Source organism: Branchiostoma belcheri, unplaced genomic scaffold (assembly GCF_001625305.1).
Source record: "Branchiostoma belcheri isolate BF01 breed outbred unplaced genomic scaffold, Haploidv18h27 scaffold8, whole genome shotgun sequence".
In the NCBI taxonomy this organism is placed as follows: Eukaryota; Metazoa; Chordata; class Leptocardii; order Amphioxiformes; family Branchiostomatidae; genus Branchiostoma; species Branchiostoma belcheri.
Window position 1 is genome coordinate 4503028 of NW_017804464.1, and position 19816 is coordinate 4522843.

The 19816-nt window shown below is 40.7% G+C and overlaps 1 protein-coding gene across 1 annotated transcript; it reads right to left on the reverse strand.

The window, feature by feature from the left end:
* Nucleotides 1-642: 642 nt before the first annotated feature.
* On the reverse strand, nucleotides 643-19576 carry LOC109486106 (cilia- and flagella-associated protein 57-like). The gene is made up of 23 exons (XM_019789796.1): nucleotides 19478-19576; nucleotides 18548-18758; nucleotides 17672-17862; nucleotides 17029-17130; nucleotides 15838-15972; nucleotides 15106-15399; nucleotides 14557-14709; nucleotides 13773-13912; nucleotides 13064-13229; nucleotides 12290-12403; nucleotides 11140-11352; nucleotides 10518-10691; nucleotides 9928-10089; nucleotides 9225-9474; nucleotides 8127-8317; nucleotides 7289-7462; nucleotides 6256-6414; nucleotides 5584-5727; nucleotides 4785-4901; nucleotides 3859-3990; nucleotides 2338-2481; nucleotides 1652-1787; nucleotides 643-1159 (listed from the first exon to the last, which is right to left on the reverse strand). The coding sequence occupies exons 2-23, from the start codon at nucleotides 18720-18722 to the stop codon at nucleotides 951-953; spliced, it is 3675 nt and encodes a 1224-aa protein (XP_019645355.1). The 5' UTR covers nucleotides 18723-18758; nucleotides 19478-19576; the 3' UTR covers nucleotides 643-950.
* Nucleotides 19577-19816: the final 240 nt, after the last annotated feature.

The window sequence follows — 19816 nt, forward strand, 5'->3', positions numbered from 1 at the left end:
TTCAGGACCAGAATCAAATTTTTTTTTTTTTTGCAAATCAGAAAAAAACGAAGAGGCGAATCCGAAAACCAACAAATTAAATTGGTGTGGCCTAAGTTTTTTTCTGGTGTTACCTTAGAATTGTCCTGTGTTCTGACCATGGTTGTAGAGAAAAGTGTAGTGTTTGTTACACCTAAAATGCAGTTTGAGAGGTACATGTACATGCATGGAGTGCTAAAGTTTTAAGTAAGCCATACAGAAATCATTGGTGAAAATGCTTACCTAACATTGATTTATTTGCAAAGGTTGCACAAAATGTGTAACGTCATGACAAGGAAGCAGTTATAGTCTAAGATTTTTCATTTTCCAGTAATTCATTTGATCATTGGTGAGGAAACTGGTGTGGATGATTGTAAAGAAGCAATAACAGTGACTGTGCTTAAGATTCAATGCTTCAATCCTCTTTTGCTTTATCAAGGAGGCTTAGGAATAGAACAGAATAATATCCCTGTTTCATGCCTCAAGTTTTCTTGTATGAACTCAAACGATATTATGTAGATCGGTGTTCCCACTATTAAAAGTAGGGAAAGGCAGTGAAATAAATGTCATATTGAAATGCAGTTATAGAAAGGATGACTCTTACTATGTTTTCGTGCTGAAAACTTGTGCTGTTGAATGGTATTCAGTTTATTTCAGAATGATATATGCAATACAAAAATTACAAGAATTCACTGTCAGAGTTTTCTTTACAATACTACTAGATAGAATTCAATGACACGTGTCTACCTCCCAACCATGTCAAAACACTGCAAATATATATAGATTACTTCTTGGAAATTCATGTCAAGTGCAGCAACTCTTTACAAATAGTCTAAGAACCTGAACATAAAATCATTATTATATACAGAGAAACCAGAGAAGTCAGCCTAGACTTTTTAAGGCCGAAATATTTCCATGTAATTCTTCGTCATTTACAATTTCTCCACCACAGCTCCCATTGGTGGAAGTTGAACTTTGCTCCCTGACCCCGGCCTGTAGTTGACCTTTTCCTCCAAGTCCTTGACCTGGAAGCGGAGCTTCTTGATTTCAGATTTCTGCATGTCAATGATGCGGTTCAGGTCGTCGTTTGCCCGCTGTGTTCGCCCCATGCTCTGGGCACTGCTCACGGTGGTGAAGGTCGCTGAAATAAAGAAAACGTTGGGATGAGACTTAAAAACATTGGTGTGAGATCTTACCAAATGTAGCTAGTGATACTTGATGCTGTATGAACAGTGAGGAATTCATTATGTTTACGTTCAAGGAAGGAAAACATATTATCTTTGCTGTTCCTTCTTCTCCAAACACATAAGGTCAATGACCTTGACTAGAGGTCTGTCACCATGGTGACTGGTGCTGTAGCAGACACCCTGTGGTGTTGGGTTACATTATGTAGTAATCACAGGACAGAGTTGGAGCGGCTTTTCGCCATATAGATGAATGTGTTTGAGGAAGAATAAACAGAGCAATAGTTTGTTAGGTCAGACCATGTGAAGGTAAACATTATGCAATTTGCTTTGCAAATGTTACCTTATCTAGTTTCGACGACTGAATTTATTAAAAACTTCCCTGTTTTACTAACATTGGGAGCCAAACAGACCCTGTATCTAGTTTGCACTCCCACCATCAGACCTACCTGCTGTATCTGGGATTTCCTTCTTCTGTTTCTGCTTGTTGATGCCCAGAGTGGCTTCAAGGTCGTGAACCTGTGTCCTCGCAATCTTCAACTCACGCCGAAGGTCGTTGATCTCTTTGATCAGCAGCACGTTCTCCTACATGGGCAAATAGATGGTGGATTATTATTAATTCTCTGGAATAAGTAAATGTACCATAATGTGTTGTTCATTTTGTTACAGTGTGATTACAATACCATTTTATTAGTCAAGGGGTCATGCATGAACCAGAGACAATTAAGCACAAATCTCTCAATCAATTATAGCGGCTTTTCCTTTAAAGAAAAAAATATGTAAACTTAAGACACTTAGAGTTGTGGGGAAATAGCAAAGAGCCAAAAACCAAATGACAGCATAATTTTTTAGTGAGTTTCAAGAAATCACCAGGTAACACAAGACTGCATAAACAAGAGCCCAAGATAAAAACTTTAGATCCAACGCAAAGAAGTTCTCTCACCTAGAGCTTTCGATCAGTCACTCTGGTCTTCCTCAGTAGACTAGTTGAGACTAAGCTCTAGGTACTAAGAGAACTTCTTTGTGTTGGATCTTAAGTTTTAACTTGAAACATGTAGCTACATTCCAACACAGATGAACTTTCATGATAGTATGAAAGCCAAGACTGTTACAGGAAGGACATTGGATGACGTACCTGCATGATACGGACGTTGTCAGCGCGGTGAATCTCCGTGTCTTTGGACAGCTTCTTCCTCAGCGATGCCACGCTGCGTTCCAGGTGTTCCCGCTGGCGGGCGTACTCCTTTTGGATGTCAGCGTCCACGCTCGCAGATTCAATCTGAAGGCACAGCAAAAAAATTGTCTTCACTTATTTGCATATCAATCAATAGTTCGTACTTATAAAGCTGCTTTTCTGACAGGTTTATACTGTAAGTCCCCAGTGTCACTGATGAAAGGTAGTGGATGCTACCTGAAATGTCTGACCATTTCCCAAATCATGCCCAGTTGCTTGAGTAACTGTTTTTTGTCTTATTACCTGGATGTCTAACCTTCACCGATGTACATGTATAAAGGCACAGTAGTCAAACAAACCATGAGGAAGGATTTGCAGCATAATATTTTCCTCTGAGCAACCTGTGAAAAACCTTCTATTTTTGGTGGGTGCTTTTGGGGAGTGGCTGCCAGGCTTCTCAATTTATCAGATCTTGCCTTTCAGAGCACTTCTGGTGGATTAAAAGCAGTGTAAAAACACAGTGTGTCACCGCAAGTCTCTGTGATGTATTATGGTGAATGAGTGCACTGGATGATTGGTTCCATTATCCTGCAAGGGAGATGGAATTATGTGGTGTGTGGTGACATTAGGATTGGGCACTCTGTGGTCTTATATAAGTGACATTGCAATGATTGTCACTTTTGTTGAGTGACAATGATTGGCAGCATTGGTATGGAGTGACATTATTATGAGTGGCAGAGGTTTAAGGTGACATGACATTATTATTGGGCACTCTGTGTTCTCGAGTGATGACATTAATTATGATTGGCACACTGTGGAATGTGCAGCACTTTCACACACACGTGGCCCGAGGTCCTACCTTCTGTGACGGACGCACTTCCTTTTATTACGCAGCATGGAAGGAAAACAGATACTCAGTATTGCAAACAGACAAATGCAGCGATAAAAATCAAACTGTTAATTATGATTATTCATGCCTCAAAGCAAATCACACATCAACTACAAGTTTAGGGACAGAGACTTCAAAATATGTCTGCTGTCTTTCATTGGGACTAAATTAATGTATGTGATTCGTTAAGCATCACTTGTTAGACAGTCATCCATACAAGGTATAGATAATGCCAAACAGTTGAATCAGCTTTTAGTACATCTATTTCAGAGTGTATTTGGGTGCACCATATGAAATAAAGTAAAATGTCAGCAAAACCCAAAATTCTTAATTCTGATGAATCCAAATTCTAACCTCAAAATCTTAAACAAGTACTACAAAAAAGATTTTATCATTTTTCGCTAACTTCAGAATATACAATAAGCATCAAAATATCTTTACATTATGTGAACGTACAAAAATAGCACCCACGGAAAAGAATTGGGTGCACAGCTGCAAGTTTTGGTGTACTAAGGTGCACATGCACCCAGTATTTCCAGCCCTGCTATTTGTCCAAGAAAAGTCCACTAAGATACAGAGGAACATGTTCTTACCGTGTCATCCTGTACATATGTAGCGTACAGCTGTTTGATGGACTCCTTCAGCATCTTGGGGTCCTGGATGTAGGCCACACAGTTGTGCAGGTCTGTCTTGAAACGCCTGTTCATGGCCTCTACATCACGCACCTGTGAGGGGAGAGATGAGTCATTTTTAATCAAGTCTGCAATGATAGGTGGACTTACCTTAAGTTGACCAGGGTTCGAAATACTTTTTTATCAGGTTGCTCACTAGATAACCAGAGCAAAAAGCTAGGATGCCCATCAATATTTCAGGTTGCAGTAAACAGTGGCTTTTTATTTTAGAAGGTAAGCCACCTGTAAAGGTAATGACCAATCCGGAATGTCCATCACAATTAGAATATCAACCAATGAGAGAGCGGAAATTAGCAATTCGACCAATGAGAGAGTGACTGCATGTCTGTCAAATGTTTGCATTTCTATGTTTTGATGTTGGTGGGCAGGGCTTCAGGATCGGTCTGTTGCTCACATGCTAGCCAAGACAGGGCACAGTTCATTTCAGAAGGCATAACTTTTGTGCCAGGCAACCTGGTGTCTCCAAGTCTCACACAGAAAACGTGACTTTTGCAGCGAGAGTGCATTTTTCAATACCTGTTAATAGTATTAGGCTAAGCATAACCAAAAAAAAATTGGTGCAAAAAGGCTGACAGAAGGCTATGACATGAGCATCATGTACATGTTCAGAGTTAGAACTTTTGATCCAACAGAAGGAAGTTCTCTAACCTAGAGCTTTTGACCAGTTATTATAAATGGTATTCCTACTGTCAGTCTACTGAGGAAGACCAGAGTAACTGGTCAAAAGCTCTAGGTGAGAGAACTTTATTGTGTTGGGTCAAAAGTCTTAACTCCAAGCATACCAACACAGATGAACTTTCATGATAGCTTATTGTTCAAGTACTGACCCTCTGTCTCTCCTGGTGCATCTCCTTGTCTGTGGCCTTCAGTTTCTGTCTCAGCTCTGTGATGTTCAACTCTAGCTGTGTGTTCTGCTTGTGGAAACGCTCCAACTCACTCTCCATCTGTAAACACAAACAAACAAACAAACGTCAGGAATGAGAAAACAAACAAGCTAAATTTACATGGGGTTGTTACTATACATTGATGAAGGAAAGGCATAAAGGTAGACAACATTCATTACAGAATGTACAGTTGAACTGGTCAAAGAATCAAATTAACATTTTGAACCCTATTCATTTTAAGTATAAAAAGGGAATTTTAACCTTTTCCACTACATCATTAAATGGAATCATCATCATAACCTGGATTTCAGCACCAAGGACAGAACTCACATTGAGTACACATGTAAATCTAGGGAATGGTAAAGTAGGCCACACCAATTTAATTTGTTGGTTCTCGGAATGACCTCTTCATTTTTTTCAACAACAACAAACATTCTGGTTCTGAATCAACTAAAAAATGCTCATATTTTGCCCCCAACAGTTGAGGAAAGTCCTTTTCTTCCTAGTTGTTGCAGTTTTGGTTTAAATGTTTGATTAAAAGTTCAAAATTCATTGTCTAAATGTTAACCTAGCCTTTTGTATTTACTTCATGGCTCCTTTCATAGCATTTGGGGCTATAATAGGATGCCTTGACCCATTTTTATTTTTGATTTTTTTTTGCCCTGACGCTTCATATTTTTCCTGAAAAAAAATCTGAGAACCAACAAATTAAATTGGTGTGGCCTTAAATGTGAAATCTCACCTCCTGGATCTGTTCCTTCATGGCCTTGATGTCGTTCTCTCGAGGCTCGATCTGCTTCTTGAGCTCCTTGATCTTGTAGTCCAGCACAAACTTGAACTTCTCCAACTCCTGGTTCTTCTTCTTCAAGTCGTAGATTCTCTTTTCCTGTTAGCAAGAATGAAGACAGGTCAAAACAAGGTCAAGAACTATGCAAAAACAAAACAACAACAAAAAATTGGATCAAACTTTCCCCCAACCAAATTTCACATTGTTTATCTGAAAAAAATTATGGTATGGCACCCGCTGACCAAATATTTGGTTCCAGGCAGAAAAAGAACAGGGTTAGAAATACCCATCTGCAGTCTGTATTTTGCAGAGACATTTTCAATATTGTAGAAGAAAAATGAAGCAACCTGCAATTTTGCATACTAAAAAAATCAGGCAATTCAATGATGTTTAAGACCTTTTGTGTTTACTACTGACTCTATAATATCTTTTTCAAATTGGATGTAAAATGTTTGCTAACATGCAATTTTGTATATGCCATGGGTTTAGATCCGGACTTTTAATTGTGTATTTGCATAACGTATTTCCGAATTGCAGAACAACATTTTGATATTCTGCAATATTGCATTTTCTACTACTGTTTCTTGTCTTCCTTTACAGTCAAACATAAGAAAGAACAAACTGTACCTTGTCTTGGATAGTCTCATCTCGCTCTTGGATCTCCTTCTTCAGCCCGAAGATGTCCTTCTCCAGAGACTTGATGACAGACTGCAGCTTGGCGTTCTCATTCTTCAGTCGTTCAATCTCAGCCTTCAGCTCATCAATGTCTCTCTGTAGACTGGTAAACTGTGGAGAACGTTGTGTTTAAATTAGTGTTATTTTGTGAGTATTGTATAGATGAAAGAACTTAAACTTTGTGCATTGTAGCATGCATGTTCAAATGGATAGTGACTTTAGTTCAAGTTTTTTTTTTTAACAGAATTTAATGTCATTTTTCCCCAACCGGGGGTTAGACGTGCTTGCAATTGCACCAAGTACAAGTCTTTTTTTGAAGCAAGATTTTTATGGCTGGATGCTCTTCCTAACACCAACCCAAACCCTAGTAGGGCCCAGGATCCCTCTAACTGAGGGGGGAAATGTGTGTTAAGTGCCTTTCCCAAGGGCGCAAAGTTTAAAAGACTAAAATTCTGGATTTTGTTCACTAAGTCTGTTCTGATTTGGAACACTCCATTAACTCCATTGGGATAAAAGATCAAAATGAAGTCATTATCTTAAGTTCTTAGTTTAATGTTCATATATGGCCACGCCAATTTAATTTGTTGGTTGTCAGATTCGCCTCTTCATATTTTTCTGATTTGCAAAAAAAAAAAAAAGATTCTGGTTCTGAGTCAAGTCAAAAATGCTCATATTTTGCCTCTGTTGAGGAAAGTCCTTCTCTTCCTAATTGTTACGGTTTTTCTGTCTATCAATGCAGTGGTTTGATTAAAAGTTCAAAATTCCTTGTTTAAATATCAACCCAGCCTTTTGTGTTGACTTCATGGCTCCTATTGTAGCATTTGGGGCTATATATAGGATACCTAGACCTGTTTTTAATTTTACTTTTTATTCACCCTGTTGCTTCATATTTTTTCTGAAAAAATCCGAGAACCAATAAATTGAATTGGTGTGGCCTGAAGTCCTTTAGTCTGATGTGACTTAGATATCAAAACTGATCACCAACCTTCTTCCTCATGATTCCAGTCTCTCCCTTCAGCCTCAGGTTGGCCTCCTTCTCGTCACGAAGCTTCCTCTCGTACTTGTTCTTGATGTCCAGGATCTCGCGGTCGGCGTCTTCCTCAATCTGCTTCTTAGTCTCCTCGTACTCACGCATCTGCTGCCGAGACTCGTCATTGGACTGGAAGAAATAAAAACGATTCTTGTGTTAATAAAAGGTCATTGTTTCAACAACAGTGCTATTGGATTGTCAACAGGGTGGTTGACACTTTTGAAGGTGTAGCACAATTTGAAACAGTGCCAAAATGTTAGACCCTTTGCACAATATATACCAGGCTGGGTAAAATTTGTATTACTATTCTGGAATGGTGTGCCTCAGTAATACCCCATTCAGGGGTGGTTAGAGAGTATCAAAGAATTCTTGGGAAATATCCAAAAGTAGAACTTTTCCATTTATGTTTTTATGTTTACCGAAGGAAAACATTGTTTTTGCTCAGTTTCTTCTTCTTCTTCTTCAAACCTGATTTGTTGACGTCTGTCACCATTGTAACTGGTGATGGGTTACATAATGTTGCAATTTCATAGTAGGAGGGATTTAGACTCCTGTCACCATATACATGTAGGAGAATATGTTTAAGTAAGAATTAACTGAGCAGACCATATGCGAGGTAAACATTATGTATTTGCTTTGCAAATGTTACTTTTCTAGTTCAGTGTTGTCTTTCAGGCATAAAGTCTGTGAGTAGCCCATAACATCTTAGCCTTCATAGGTTATTTCAAAGCTTTGTGCTAAGACTATATATAGTACTACACATAAACTCCAGATGATAACTACGTCCCCTGACCTGTTCGAGCTGAGCAGTTTTCTCCTGTAGTTTAGTCTCGTAGTACTCGGTGAGCTCCTCCAGGGCCTGCTCCTTACTCTCCTCCATCTCCTGCAGCTGTCTCTCGTAGTCCTCCTGCATCTTCTGAGACTTGGCCTGCAGCTCCTGGTACTTCTCATACTCCAGCATCAGCTTCTGGTTATTGGCAGATTCTGTTGGGGGGCACAAGAAGACATTGGTTAGCGAATAATTTAACACCAACACATCCATAGGTGCACTGTGTCTATGTACAAGTTGGTAGAACATAGGATATTGGTATTTTCTTTTACACAACCATTAAAGACTTGCGTCGAGAAGCAGAACTCCAGTCAGTTTTGTCTCAATCATCAAGTTGGTAGAACATACTATAGGGTATTGGCACAAAAGGTATTTTCTTTTACACAACCAATAAAGACTCTAACCAAGAAGCAGAACTCCAGCCAGAAGCTCTGTACGCAATGTGAGAGTCTTTAATGGTTGTGTTAAAGAAATTCCTAATATCGTAAACTTTGTCTCCGTTGGCAGATTAAATAAGGGAAGAACTTATCAAGTTCTGCAAGAGTCTAGGAGGTATTTTGTCTGTCATCCCTTGTCTGACAAACAAACAAACACTGTTACAAATGTAGACAGTGAAGTAAAATCTGAGATTTTATACCTCCGGGCTTTTTATTGTATATTTTAATATGTTGTTTACAACAACAATTGTTGCGCGCCGCAGGACTAGGGTTTCAAACAATTTTTCGAGACCGGACACCCCTTTGTGCGAGGGGTCACCTTCGTGGACGAGACCGACAATACTTAATACACACCAAAGGTCAACGGTCACGACCACCTTCATGCTCAAAGGGGTGTTCTGGGGCCACCAAAAGGCATCATTTTCACGCCCGAAAACACATATACAATAAAAACAAAAGAACGTGCATCATCTGCAGCCCAATAGCAAAACATATACCGAGTCTCAAAAGAATCCGTCCACCCAAACGCAAGAAACAGCTGCGAACATGAAAATCTAAATCTCTCACAAAACCCTTCCGCGGAAGGATGTCTCCTCCCCCGGAGGTAATAATCAGCTCCACCCACCTAAGTCCTGCATCTCCTTGCTATGTTTCTCCATGACTTCAGCCAGCTCCTCCTCATGTTTGGCCTCCTCCTTGTCCTTGTCTGCCTTCAGGACTTGGTTCTTCGTCTTGAGGGACTCCATCTCCTGGATGAACTTCTCAGTCAGCTCCTTGATCTTCTCATTGTAGTTCATGTCTTTAAGACGGAGCTGGTACTCGTTCTCCATCTTGAGTTCCTCCACACGAGTCTTCAGCTCTGCCATGACTTGGTTCTTGAAGAAAACATGACACGAGATGTCAGTAACTTTAAGATACTGTATATATTTCATTTTGTAAGTGTTTGTAGCTTCACAAGAAAAAGCTAGGATAATGGTAAGATATCAGGCTCAGGACAAATACATGCTTTTTGATAGTTTTTTTTTTGCCACAACTTACTAGTTTTTATGCAACAATATTTTTTCCACAATATGGTTTTCTTACTAAAACTTATGCCACAGCTCAGGACAAAATCTGCTTTTTGAATTGTTTTTTTGCCATAACTTACTAGTTTTTTGCCATAACTTTTTTTTTATCACAATATAGTTTTTTGCCACAGTATGTTTTTTTGCCACAGTATGGTTTTTTGCCACAGTATGTTTTTTTGCCACAGTATGGTTTTTTTTTGTCACAACATGTTTTTTTCTACAACTTATGCCACAACTGATGAAGAAAATGTGAAAAGTTACCTTCTCCTCCAGGTCAGACTTGGTGATGAGGATCTCCTCTGCGTAGGTGATCTCCTTGTTCCCCTTCAGACCTCGCCCCTCCTTGTCTGTGATCTTCCAGATCATGATACAGGCATCGTCGGAGGCGGTGATCAGGTACTGGTCATCATAGGTGATGTGCATCTGGGGTGGATTGAAAAGGGAATGGTGGAAAATTAACATTAATATACATGTTGGGTCTGTCAGTAAAAATGTTTTGGACAAAGAACAACTTCTAGTACATTTTTTTGCCTAAAAATGGCCAAAAAACCTAAACAAAACAATTTTAAGAATGTATCCAAAACATGAAAAAAAGTGTCTAAGGGTATTTGGCCACTCTAACTTTGTGCTAAATTTCATGTCATTTTGACCATAAAATGAGGAAATTGAGTCCAATTTGAAGAAATGGCAGGAGGAGGAGGAGAGGAAATACAAGGTAAAACATTTCCGCTGTACCATGGTATGACTGTAATATAATAATGAGCAAAGCTATAACTTTTATCTGTCAGCAAACAGTTTTTTGTACAACATGTACATCCCCAATTGATGGCAGAAATGGAATGGTCCGTTACCTTGGTGATTGGCGAGCTGTGTGCCTGGTACTCCTGCCACTCCCCGGGTACGGTCAGCGGGAACTTGAGCGAGCGCAGCGTCCCATTGGACGTGCCGGCGAACAGCATGCGGCCGGAGTGCGACATGGCGACTTGTGTCAGCATCATGTCAGCAGCGTCTACATCTCTCAGGATCTGTGGAAATAGTACAAAATTGTTATTGAACACAAATGTCTCAAGTACAGGAACTTGCAAGACACAGGACAAGAACTTGCAGGGTCAACTTACTTTTTGGCATTCAACCAGCAAACAACAGGATTTAACACAAATTTCCTTTCCGGTCTTTCCCAGTGTGAGTGGTTCAAACCTTACAGTCCAGTCTTACGCAGCTTGTACTTACATTTTTTTTTGTACATGTACAAAACTGGTGTGTTACACCTAAAGAAGCGGTTTACCGGTTATGCAAAACAAACAAACTAGTAATAGCAGATTTTTTTTTTGAAAATGGCAAATACATGTATCTGCTGAATCAATTTTCTTTCATTGAGTTTCATTCAATCACTAGATTTTAGCATACTTTGCAACTCCAGATGGAATTGCAGTCTAGTCAGTCTATGCTGAACATGTGGTCCGTGCTTCTTACCTGTGAGTCTGCTATCTCCTTGATAGTTTTGTCAGATCCGACAGCGTAGGTTGTCTTGCCGTCAGGAGAGATGGCCACGCCCGTGTAGCTGCAGGACTTGAGCACGCTCTCGCCGTCACGGTGTCCCGTCCGCGTGTCCCACTCGTACACGGCGCCGTCAATACCGCAGGAAACCAGCTTGTTGTCGTCCTGACTCCACTTCACACAGCGAACCTACAGGCAGGAACAGCAAATAGTTATAAAACTTCCGCTAAAGGAAAAGAACAAAAAATTTAACACTTGTTACTCTAAAGATAGAAAGACACGAGACATTAATTTGGTCAAAGAATCAAATCAGGATTTTGAACCCTGGTCATCTTGAATATAAAAAAAAACATTGGGAATTTTCCCCTGTAAGTTTCAGTGGAATGATCATCCTAACATGGCTTTCAGCACCAAGGAGAGAACTCACATTCGGTACTTGTTTATTTGTTAATACATAATAGAAATCTAGGGAAAGAGTAAATTAAACGCATTTTGATGAATGACATTTTACTTAGCCCTTTTTGCTGTGGAATGTGCTTAATCATATAATAAAGATGATGGTTTGATCATTTTTTTGTGGACATGTCTTTCAGCACCAAGGACAGAACTCACATTCAGTACTTGTTGGTACGTAATGTAAATCTAGGGAAAGAGTAAATCAAATGCATTTTTGTCTAGGACCTTTAACCCTATCTTAAGGGCCTGCATGGGGGGTACTGATTTCGAATTACGCAAAATTTTTGCCGCCGCTTATGAAGTCTCAGAGCTGATTATGACTTTATGCTTTGCGGCTAATGTACTATTACGAATTACATTGATTTTTGGGGAGGCTGCCTACAGATTATGAAGACTAAAAAGGCCTGATTACGCCTTACGAAAAAGGGCATGTAGGCCCCCCTTTGGGGCATCCTTAGTCATTGGCCAGCCTTCTGGACAGTGTCTCTCAAAAGTCTAATCCAAGATTCTGCCTGAGGGTTTAAGATTATCACTAGAAGTGGAAGGATAAAGGACTGGGGAGAGGGGTTAGGCTGAGCTGGTTTTTGCAATGGATTTGGAGCTTAAAGCAAGGCTGGATTTGGCAGGGGGAGGCTAGATCCCCTATGTTGGATCTGACTGTGGATCTCACCTTGCCGTTGTGTCCCTTCAGGTTGTTGATGTTCTCGAAGGTCGAGGAGGAGTAGATCTGGATCACGTTCCCGTGGACCGCCGCGAACATGTGGCCGCCATTACTGAAGCAGCACTGAAGGACGGAATTGAGTTAAACTATTAGCATCTAGTAAACAAGCTCTGACAGCCGTAATATTTCTATCATAACTCCAGGAATAGTTACGTGTATGTCCTATGAAACATATGCAGCAAAAGTCCTTTCTACATTGTGTCAATAACGATTTTCTGGCCAGGGGAAGCTATGGAAAATCTCAATCTTCTAAGGAATAGGACTGGTAAAATTTTTGTTTCAACTTTAAGATTCATCACTATAATAGTACAAAAGACCTGACATATCTAGAAACATTCTCCATACATACATGTTCATATGAAAAACTCTTAATACCTAGAGTTAAAACATTATAACTCTTATCAAAGGAGATTATAAGCAGCACGTCGGCAGAACGTACTGCACCTGCACGAAACCTGTAATGTACTTAGTATTATGAAGAGCATAAGAGCACTTTGGCAGAACGTCTCATATACATGTAAGGTCATATTCACGTATATAAGGTTAACATCCCGTCTGTAGTTTTGAAATGTTATGTTGGAAAAGATAATTGTCTGCAACAGGCAAAATTCTGATGCAACGTTGACCAAACATCCAACAAAAACCATGAAAGCTCAGGGTTTCACACAGGCGCAGTACGTTCTGCTGATGTGCTATTGTAAGCAGATTTCAGGTACATCTCACCTCCCGACACCCCCTGATGGTGAACTCCTTGAATGTCCTGATGTCGTCGATGAGCAGGTTCATGAGTCGCAGCTTGTCGCTGAACCCGACCAGGATGTACAGGCCTGAGGGGTGCAGCGCGATGCTGTACGCTTCCTCCTGAAACTCCTTATACAGCTCTAGAGAACTGGGGAAGAGCAAGTAGTGGTTAGCAAATTAGACTTTACTTTGCTCTATTTTCTCCAGCCACAAAACTGGAAAACAACAATTAAAATAGCATAAGTGGATTATCTTTTTTGTTGGCTTTATATGAAATTTTCCCCGTCTTTGTAACTAGTTCCGGATTTGTAAAAAATGTTCAGGTTCAAGTCGCAAAAAAACCTACAAAAAAATCATGTCACATTCCCAATCATGTCACATAGTACAAAACTTGTGCTGCAATATGAAAAAAAAAAACATAGCCATTGGGCATCGTCAAGTGTCGGCCTCCGTAAATTATGTGGCCACGGTTTTACTCTGCAAACAACATATCTTGCTTCATATCATGCCCCATTTTCCATTGAGAAATGTTAACTGAGAAGTCCCTTCCGTCTTTTGAATATGCCCTGGGTTTAGGTCCAGACTCACAAGTCCCGACCTGAACCTAAACCTCTGGACTTGAATCTGGACCTGAACGTTTAGGTGCACAGCACCCTGGTAAAAAAAAACAAAGGATGGGATTTTTACTTACTTGGTTTCATAGTTCCAGATGCGGATGGACCTGTCCAGCGAGGCAGTAGCGATGAGAGGTTTGCGGATACAGACATCCGTGCCGGTGACACTGCCATGGTGGAAGGACTGGGACAGGACCTCAAACTTAGCAAAGTCTCCCTGTGTCAAGGTGGGAGAGACTTCAGATTAGTACACTTTAGAATCAAACACTAACTAGTAGAAAGGTAACACAAATCTCTGTTAATTCTCTGTTAAATCTTACTCAAACACATTCATATACCAGTGCATTTTGTATATGGTGACAGGAGTCTAAATCCCTCCTGCTATAAAATTGCAACATGATGTAACCCAACACCAGTTACCATGGTGACAGACGTCACGTGACCATTGGTGTTTGGAACGGAAGAGGAAACAGAGCAAAAACAATGTTTTCCTTTGTTAAACATAATTATGTTCACCTACCCAGTGGAAAACATATTGTTTTTGCTCTGTTTCTTCTTCTGTTCCAAACACATAAGCTCAATGACTGGGACCAGACGTCTGTCACCATGGTAACTGGTGCTGTAGCAGACACCCTGTGGTGTCGGGCTACATTATGTTGCAAGTTGCAGGACAGACTTCGAATGGTGTTACAACATATATTAATGTGTTTGAGTACGAATGAACAGAGCAGTAGTTTGTTAGGCAAGACCGTTTGAGGCAAATGTTACTTTCTAGTTAAACATCAAACCTTCTCCCAAATATTGGTGCCAAAATATGAATTTTTACGAGTACTTTTCATAAACGAGTACTGCTATTCCTACCTTGCCGATGTCAGCACTGGACAGAGAGATGTGGTAGAGTTGGTTCTGGTCAGTACTGGCCACCAGGGTCTCCTCAGAGGGACTGACCGTCAGACAGCGGACCTCCTGGGCCTCGGCACGGCTGGGGTCGGTACTGTGCTGGTCCTGGGGGATCTAAGGCAGACAGGGGGTCAGTACTGGGGGGGGGGGCAGATGCAAACTTTGGACAAAACGTTTTCATATTTGGATCTGAAAGGGTGACTCAAGTGTACATGTTACTGAGGAAAAATAGAAGGGGAAAGTGTTTGTTCTCAAACTTTTTAAAAGAAGCATCCAGCAATATTTTTGGAATCACATGTACCATGATCTTATCAGCAGTATAATCAAAACTTGGATAGGGAGTGTGAGGAAGATAATTTCAGCTACTGTTTTTCATTTCAAAGAGTATCTCTACTGCTAACAGCAGGAATAAGTAAATATAAGAAAAATATTCTAGCTTTGTCCATTTATTGAAAACAAACACAGTGACTTCTTTACGACAAAATGTTAGATTTTGAGTCGTGTCTTTACCCTGATCTCCCTGGTTTTCTTGTAGAAGTCCTTGGCGTCTTCAGTTTTCTCGTAGATGTGGACGGTCCCAGCCCCTCCCGCGCAGGCAAAGCCCTTGGAGTACGCGGCCACGGCGGTGATCTGCGGGGGACCGCCGGCCGCGCCCGAACCCTCCGTCACACTGCCCAGACTGGACCGGTCACCTTCCCGTGTTCCCATGGAGACAGCGAAGTCACTCTTCATCTCACCCGACTCAAACAGCAGCAGACGGCCGTTGTCTGTTCCCACGATCACGCGCTCGTCTGATACCCACGCCTGGGGGATAAATATTTGTTTGTTTGTTTGTTTGTTTTTGTGTAAATTTCTTCCTGGAGTCCATAGTGAATCATCAGATAGTAGTGTTTGTACCATTGCACACTGGGGCATGCCCCTACTCTTTTTAGAAAGGTGTGGTGGGTTCTTTAACATGCGCAGGGTGTGGCTCTCCCCAAACACAGGACCTTCGTTTAACGTCCTATCCGAGGGACGTCACTAACCAAAGCTACATGTAGGTACTCATTTTCACCTGAGTGAAATATCTTCTGTCAACTTCTACTGACATATTCTTGTAAACGGAGGCATTGTGTATGGTAGAAAAAAACTTAGTATCGTAGGCATTTATCTCAGAAATATCATAATTCATGCAACCAGTACAATTTTCCCACAATGGTTTTGTTTCAAAATCTATGGTAATTTAACATCAGTGCCCCCTACCTGTGACAAGTAGTTCTGCGGCTCAGTCTTCTGGAAGGCGAACTGTTTGAGGTTCCCCTCACTGTAGCGGAACAGTTTGAAGATGCCGTTTCCGACCACGCAGATCTGCGTATTGTCCTGTGGGTTAAAGGTCACCTGGGAGAAACAGAATAAGTTCAGAATTGTATTGTATTTGATTTGAAACAAATACTGTTATTTTCTCTGTAATGTTTAGTATGTTACTGTTTATATTCTTCTCATGTTTACCTTTGTAGAAGGAAAACATATTGTTTTTGCTCTGTTTCTTCTTCCTGTAATTCTCCAAGCAAATAAGGCCAATGACCTCAACCAGAGGTCTGTCACCATGGTAACTAGTGTTGGGTTACATCATGTTGCAATTTTATAGCAGGAGGGATTTAGACTCCCATTGCCATATATATGAATGTGTTTGAGTAAGAATTAATAGAGCAGACCATATGTGAAGGTAAACATTATGCATTTGCTTTGCAAATGTTACCTTCAGGGGTGGGAAAGAATTCATACGAATTTTACGGAATACATACGAATTTTACAGAATTCATACGAATTTTACGGGATACGTACGATCCACTACTCGAAAACATACGAATTTTACGGAATACATACGATCCATTACCAGAAACATACGATCCTTACGGAATACATACGATCCATTACACGGAAACATACGATCCTTACGGAATACATACGATCCATTACACGGAAACATACGGACCTTACTAATTTGGTGACCGGCGCCTGTATCACCGAGTCTCAGTCTCGCCCTGCTATTTGGCTTAAAATACAGACTAAAATGTCGCCAAGAAAGCCCACATAAGTGCAGGTTGAGGTTCCTGGTGTTTAGCAGGACGGGATAAGCCCTTGAAGTCCTTAAAAACCAAGATATTCTATGAAGAAATGAAAATACACAATCCTTCGCTAGAGTAGAGTCCGACATCTTGAATTTGCCGCGGAGGTCACGTGATCCAGGCGCAGGTCACCAAATTAAGTAAGGATCGTATGTTTCTGGTAATGGATCGTATGTATTCCGTAAAATTCGTATGTTTCTGAGTAGTGGATCGTATGTATTCCGTAAAATTCGTATGAATTCCGTAAAATTCGTATGTATTCCGTAAAATTCGTATGAATTCTTTCCCACCCCTGACCTTTCTTGTTATTAGTAAGTGTTCCTACCTGGTAGATGGGGTTCCCTGTCTGATTGGTTGTCTTGGTGAAAGCCATGACCTTTGACTTCTCCCAGGTCCAGTACACCAGGACCCAGTCTGGACGGCCGCCCTGGTGAGGAAAAATCACAACTTCAATAAAGGCTCCGCTCACGAGGTGTTGCCAATAAGGAAGTACAGTGCATGTCAATTAATGCATCGGATACTACAAAATGCATTGCTTATTCTGCCAACAACCATACCAAGTATGTAGTCTTAAGAACTAAATACACAATCTCATGTATTCTGAGTTTGTCTTGTAAGAAGTACATGTATGTTACTTAAGTTATATCTTCATCTAGTCCATGTACATGTATGTATTAAAATGAAACACAGAAAGGACAGACTGACATCTCTCCCATGCTGTCTCCTTATTTTCCACCAACAATGTGGGTTAAAAAAAAAGAGTAAAAAGGGGAGTTTAGTCAGTGTAGAATTCATTTGCTCACGTAGAGGGGAAAATTAACCCCTCTCGTGGACTCTCCTGGTCAACTATTTCCTTTTTTTTTGCCAAATTCTAGGATCCGGATGTACCAACATAGGAAGGCCTGGTGGAGGCTACTATCTCCTTACCTGTGCTATCAGGTATCATAAACAGACATCTCTCATCTTACCTGTGCTATCAGGTACTTGGAATCCGGGGAGAACGCCAGGCTGACAAACTCTGCTGATTGGACGTCGGGAGACGTCAGGACTTTCCGTTTGCGTAGCGAGTGCAGGTCGTAGATGGTGACCATGGCTTTCTCGCCTTTCTCCGCGATCGCCACGTACCTTCTGTTGGGGCTGACGGCCATGGCGGTCATACCTGGGGAGATGATATGTTGGATGGATACGGTTGATATATTGGATGGATGTTTATTTATTTTTGATATGGTTGATATATTGGATGGATGTTTACATATTTTGATATGGTTGATATATTGGATGGATGTTTATATATTTTCATATGGAACTGACATACAGAATTGAGCCTCGTCAAATCATATTTCATTTCACAGCTTGTGTTTTCATAACTATGGCATATCACACCACAGTAAACATTAACAATATTTCCACAATATTGATTGCACTTCAAACATTTCTATTTATCTCACACCATTCTATGAATCTTCTCTCAGTGCTATATGTTCTGGCACCTCTTTGTGTCAAATTTGAATTCGGTTACATGCGAGAGCCTACGATGAGAAGTATATGGTTCAAGTCCAGGCCCTGCTTCTCCCCAGGCCCTCCGATTCTTCTCTTACTCCCTCTATCCACCACACCAAGACCACCCCACTTTCTTCTTCTTCTTTCATTTTGAGGCAGCCGCCTTCAACTAGCTGAAGATTCTGCTGCCTTTTGTAGCTAATACAAGATGGGGTTCGCCAGGTCTCCATCCATGAAAGTGCCTTCCTCAAGAGCACAAGATCTAGATCAGTGACATGGCAGGGTTTGAACCGGGACCTCTTGGTTCTGAACGCTCTGCCGTTACACCACATTACCCCACTTACCCTGGCTCTTGTCTGACGCGGGGATGAAGCGCTGCGCCTTCTGGTCGATGTTGTACAGGATACACTGTAACCCCGCCGGGTAGACCACGGTCTGCTCGTCCACGTAGCTGATGTTGTTGGCGACCGTGGACGCCATGCCGAACATGTGCCGCTGCTGGGCTACGGCGATCGCCATGGTGACGGTTGGATCTGACAGGTGATTGGCTGGAAACTGCATCAGTAGAAAGAGAGATGGTTTGTTTGTTTGTTTGTTTGTTTCACATAACTGGTAAACTGCCTTCAGGCGTGACACACCAGTTTTCTACATGTAAGTACAAGACCGGACTGTAAGGTTTGAACCACTCACATGGGGAAAGACCCCTACTCTTTTTGGTAACTGCGGTGGGTTCTTTAACGTGTGTGGGGTTCTTCCCAAATAGTTGAAAGTTGAAAATAGTATCACTCTTGACACTACATAATAATGGATAACAACATTTGGCAATCAGTTACCTTAATAACGACTAAACAAGAGGCAGTAAACAACAATACTATGGCCTGCCTCTCTCTTTTTTATTTCTATAAATCTTACTAAATGTATGTACAGTACCCAGTTCAACAAATTCTATCAAGTACTAACGGTACATTTATAAGGGTCTTATAATATACTAAACACGTTAGTAACGACCAAGGGATGGCTAGGCGGACGGACATTGCTGGTACTCATTAATGGTACTAGTCTTTAATACTTACTTACTATTAAAACTATCTTACAACACGAGAGATACACGTTCGTCCAATCCAGGAGTATGAGAACCAACTAAAGATTCACTAAACAGCAAGAAAACAGTCTACAACACAAGGAATACTTAATGTTTTGGCACGAAAATGCTTCTAGACGTTCCCTACAGTTTTGAGGGCAAATACGTACATTATCTTACCGACTTAACTCACCTTAAACTGCTAGAATTGATCCAAATGAACTCAGTACTGCAGATTGTCCGTCACCCGATCTCTTAGTTGTTGTCGTCTGGCTCGTTGCCGCGCACCCAACAACAGACCATACCATTCAAAAATAGGTAGATCATAAAATTAGAACACTTCTTCTTTACATAAAAAAAAACACAAATAAGAAAACGAAGTTATCGAAATACATATAATAGTTGCTAAATGATTATAATAGTACAGTCAAATTTGATAAAATGTTTTAAACCTTAGATAAAAAATAATATCTAATCGGACTCACCGTTGTAATGAATGATCTGTTCTCTTCCAATTCTCGTTCTGTCTTCT